General features: G+C 46.4%; 1 protein-coding gene across 1 annotated transcript; it reads left to right on the forward strand.

Annotated features, from left to right (window-relative positions):
• Positions 1 to 1,597: 1,597 nt before the first annotated feature.
• Positions 1,598 to 4,426, forward strand: LOC108931486 (probable G protein-coupled receptor 85). The gene is made up of 2 exons (XM_018747251.2): positions 1,598 to 1,690; positions 2,883 to 4,426. Exon 2 carries the CDS (start codon positions 3,028 to 3,030, stop codon positions 4,156 to 4,158), a length of 1,131 nt encoding a protein of 376 aa, XP_018602767.1. The 5' UTR covers positions 1,598 to 1,690; positions 2,883 to 3,027; the 3' UTR covers positions 4,159 to 4,426.
• The last annotated feature ends 372 nt before the right edge of the window (positions 4,427 to 4,798 follow it).

The raw sequence follows: 4,798 nt of genomic DNA on the forward strand, positions 1-4,798 counted from the left end.
TGGGATTTGTATTGAATTTATCTGAGAACTACTAATTTCTTTACATGAAACATACTGAGTCTTGGACTGACATTAGTCCAAAATTCATAGTCATATTTTTACATTTGTTTAGTCAAGAGACTAAACAAATTGGCCTTAGAAAATGGAAAATGTATCAGAGTTTGCGTTGAGAGAGCTGTAAGAAACACTAGTCACCACGCAGTATCAATGTCATAATCACGAATGAGTTGAGATTTATTTTTTTTTAATTTATGCACTGTGGACAGGTGTTCACCAGTCTCAGTAACAAACAGGTACAGGCTGGACAAGTGTTTGTGCTGTTCCTCTCTCCTCCACTCGACAGAAAATGAAATATAAAATGCATACTTGGAGGGAAAATGCAATATGTACATATAATGCTATTTCAAAGACGCATTGTATAGGACTCCACTGATAAAATTTAGGTCGTCTCCTTGTTGGGGTCCTTACCTTGTAGTCTGAAGGTTTTGGGTTCAAATCCTGTAATGTTAACCTCAATCCAGGTATTTACCCTAAACTGCAACAGTGGAATACCCAACATATGTATGTTTGTTTGTTTATTTATAAATGGATAGATCATTGTAAAGTTGATTATCTAGCACTGTAGCTTGTCCTTCACGAATGAGTAAATTTTAAAAGATTATTATTAATGTCCTATCACTTATTTTGCCAGAGAGCTTATTAATTTTATGAAACCCTTCTCAATTTGCACTAAAATTTGGTTGATACACAGTCTTAGAAATCAGACTTGTAATATAGATTACAGTAAGAACCATGTTCTCCGTTTCCATACCAAATGTAGGCTGTGCTCCCCAGGTCCCCTGGTTTTCCATTAAGAGCGTGCTTATCGCAGGAGGCACCCAGTGTCAGATACCTCTGGAGATATGGGTGGGAAAGAGAGGGGAGCCACGGCAAGAAGCTGGTGCCCAACATTACGACTCCATTTGTTACCTTACATGTATGATAAAGACAAAACAGGGGTAGATGTCTCCTGTTACACCAAAGATAAGCCAAGGTTTACTTATCCAACTAAAAGGGACTTGCGGCCATTTAACATTTCTTCTTATTTATGGTAAACCATCCTTTATCTTCTGGTCACTGATTGAACCCTTCCTCCTCCTCCAGAACGATCCCCTTTTTGGATACCAGTGTTCAAATCAGCATTGATCTGTTTCCACATACTGTAGGCATCGGTCGACAGGGAAATACATTAATACCCATCTTAATCGAACTTGATATGCAGACATCACTGTGCGCTGTAGACAAAACGTGGCAAAACACGTGTTAGCCACGAGGATTTTTCAGATTATTTTTCAAAGCAAGTATACATTTAACGAAAACAACAGAGCAAAAGCAATAATAATAGGAGAGCGATACGTGAATGAGTTCGAGATGGATATGGTGGGAGGGAGAGCGCAGAAGGCTCGGGGCAGACTGTATTATTGATGAAGGGGATGTACGGGTCCTGATGCTGGCCGCCGCGCGCTGCTGCAGCGAGACGAGTCGCGCGTTCGGCTGGCAAACAGCGGCACTGCGCATGCGCTCCGCATCCCGTTCACTGTATATTCACCGTGGAAAAAGGAGCACGGGCAACGAAACCAGCCCCTTTTTACAGCAAAGTCAGTTATGCTGTGTTAATAACCTCATGGGAAACAAGGGGGAATCTCAACAGGTATTTATACGTTATGTCTTTACTGTCGTTTTCACGATGTTGCCTTTGAAATGTTGTGTTATATGGCAGCGCTGCCTAGGACTTATAAATTGTTCCGCTCCGCCGATGGACGTGCCGTGTAGCACAGAATATGTGTGATCTAACATTTTAATGTCTTCGCCGCAACGGAGCATGGGTACTATATCTGTAGAAGGAGCCCGGTTTCTTGAGCGTTCCTTTGTCAAAAAAGAAACCTGTAGTTCCGAATTCACACTCGAAGTATGAAAAAAAAAAAGAGGAAAAAGACAGGCAATTTCTTTTTGTTGAACTGCGCCGCGGTCACATCTATTTAGGCGAAGGATGAGGATAGTGTAGGCGCATCGCTTCGGCATGATTATACGGCACGTATCCGATGCGTGAACTGAACTGGTTTCGAATGACATGTCATAAATGACAACACCATTTAAAATCTCAGGCTGACCTAGAGTTGTATTTTGACCCGAAATGTAATTCTCAATTATAATATCATAATCCTAAGTGTGCGCGGGCGCGTGTGTCGCGCGCGTTCGAAGAATGTCACATTAGTAAGTGAACCGCTAAGGGACAAAGCGGTGATGCGCGCTCCTGCATCCTCCATTAATCCCCGACAAAGACCGCGGGGGCTCCGGAGCGCGCGCGCGCGCCTGGCTGGACGCTCGCGCCACCACCAGCTCTGCAGGCTCTATGGGTGTGATCAACAGTTTTCCTGCTGCATTTCTCCACGAATGTCCCACGCGCTGCTGCTGGGCATAAGCTGCCTTATAATGATGGCTCCTTAACCTCTGCGCTGAATCCAGAACCAGGGGTATAATACGCAAGCGCTAAATACTGGGTGGCTTTTAAAACGGCAGCGAGAGACGATTCATTCTCGTCACCTTCCGTCCGTGTTTTCGCTCGCTCCATCACCGTGTACATCGTGGCTCCCTTAGTTCGTTGTTAGAATTGTCGTGCTGACGAGCTCCGTGGACGGACGAGCGCTGCAAGACTCTGCTTAGACTGTGTTCACCATTTTATACCAGCTCGGCAGAACTACTGCGAAGGAAAACTACGGAGGACTAGAGAAAATGCTCGTTTTCTCCGCAGCTCCTTGTTACCTGCTCTAGTCCTAACTAGTAGTGATGAGCGGCTGAAGCCATATGTGGAGATTCTGATTGGGTGGTGGTATTTTTTTCAGGGATTTCGGTGTGATGAAACAAAGGAACAAAGGATGCTTTAGAAGAGACGCTGCATTCAAGCCCGGATTGTATTTCAAGGCACACCGATGGATCTATCTTCTCCCTGTACCTCTAGATCATGATACTTAATTGACGGGCCTTCTTATGATCCCTCCATCTATGGCGAACTATAGCCATGCAGCTGACCACAACATCTTGCAGAGTGTATCTCCCCTCACCACGTTCCTCAAACTGACCTCGTTGGGCTTCATCATTGGCGTCGGTGTGGTTGGCAACCTCCTGATATCCATCCTTCTCATCAAAGACAAGAGCCTGCACAGAGCCCCCTACTACTTCCTACTGGACCTTTGTGCCTCGGACATCCTGCGGTCTGCTATTTGCTTCCCGTTTGTGTTCACTTCTGTCAAGAATGGGTCGGCGTGGACGTACGGTACGCTCACCTGCAAAGTGATTGCGTTCCTGGGCGTCTTGTCCTGTTTCCACACCGCCTTCATGCTGTTCTGTGTCAGTGTGACCCGCTACCTGGCCATCGCCCACCACCGCTTCTACACAAAGAGGCTGACCTTCTGGACCTGCCTGGCCGTCATCTGCATGGTTTGGACACTGTCGGTTGCCATGGCCTTCCCTCCGGTGCTGGATGTGGGGACCTACTCCTTTATCCGTGAGGAGGACCAGTGCACCTTCCAGCACCGTTCCTTCAGGGCCAACGACTCCCTGGGCTTTATGCTGCTCCTGGCCCTTATCCTCCTGGCCACCCAGCTTGTCTACCTCAAGCTCATCTTCTTTGTCCATGACCGGCGGAAGATGAAGCCTGTCCAGTTCGTGCCAGCTGTAAGCCAGAACTGGACCTTCCACGGTCCCGGAGCCAGTGGCCAGGCTGCCGCCAATTGGCTGGCAGGCTTCGGGAGGGGCCCCACCCCACCCACCTTGCTCGGGATCCGACAGAACGCCAACCCAGCTGGCCGAAGGCGCTTGCTGGTGCTGGATGAGTTCAAGACAGAGAAGAGGATCAGCAGGATGTTCTACGCCATGACCTTCTTCTTCCTGACCCTGTGGGGACCCTACCTGGTGGCATGCTACTGGAGGGTGTTTGCTAGGGGTCTGGCGGTGCCAGGAGGCTACTTGACGGCCGCCGTCTGGATGAGCTTTGCCCAGGCTGGGGTCAACCCCTTTATCTGCATTTTCTCCAACCGTGAGCTGCGCCGTTGCTTCAGCACCACGCTCCTCTACTGCAGGAAATCCAGGTTGCCGAGGGAACCCTACTGTGTTATATGAAGGCTTGTTTCTGTGATTGATTCTCGGGTGTGTTCCATTCTACGCCACCCTCTCCTTCCACTGGGCAGAAGTGGACTGTCAGTCGCTAGATGCAAAAGGGAAAGTTTTGAAGGCGGTATGAAGATATTGTAAATGTACGGGAAATGGGATGTTCTGTGTTTGTTATGCTATTCATTGCTGTGGAAGCCAGCCTGTTTGAAGCCACACAAGCAAAAATATAAAAACGAACGGCATAATCTGGACATTTGAAGATTTTCTGTGAGGTAAGAATTTTGCAAAAAAAAAAAAAAAAAAAATAACAATAATAATTAAAAAAAAAAAAAAAAAAAAGAGGAGAAATACAAGCAGGTCCTTACCTCTGAGAAATGGATTAATTTTACATTTAAAAGTTGCACTAAAGAAAATATACTTAATGCTCTTTTTTTGCTCAGCTGTTACTTTTTCAAACTACACTGAATGCTTTAGTTTACAACAGACGTTAGTTTGCTGTAAGAAAATCAAAACTTTGTCCTGGGTGACCAACACTGTTGGAGTATACCATTACAAGAGGATAAAAATTGATTTCAATGTAAGTGTTATTTTTCTTTTTTTGGCGGGGCTTTCTGGGGTATGGCGTGTGCTGGTGTGGGGTGGGGGTGGG

The sequence above is a fragment of the Scleropages formosus genome, chromosome 2 (genome assembly GCF_900964775.1).
Source record: "Scleropages formosus chromosome 2, fSclFor1.1, whole genome shotgun sequence".
Classification (NCBI taxonomy): Eukaryota; Metazoa; Chordata; class Actinopteri; order Osteoglossiformes; family Osteoglossidae; genus Scleropages; species Scleropages formosus.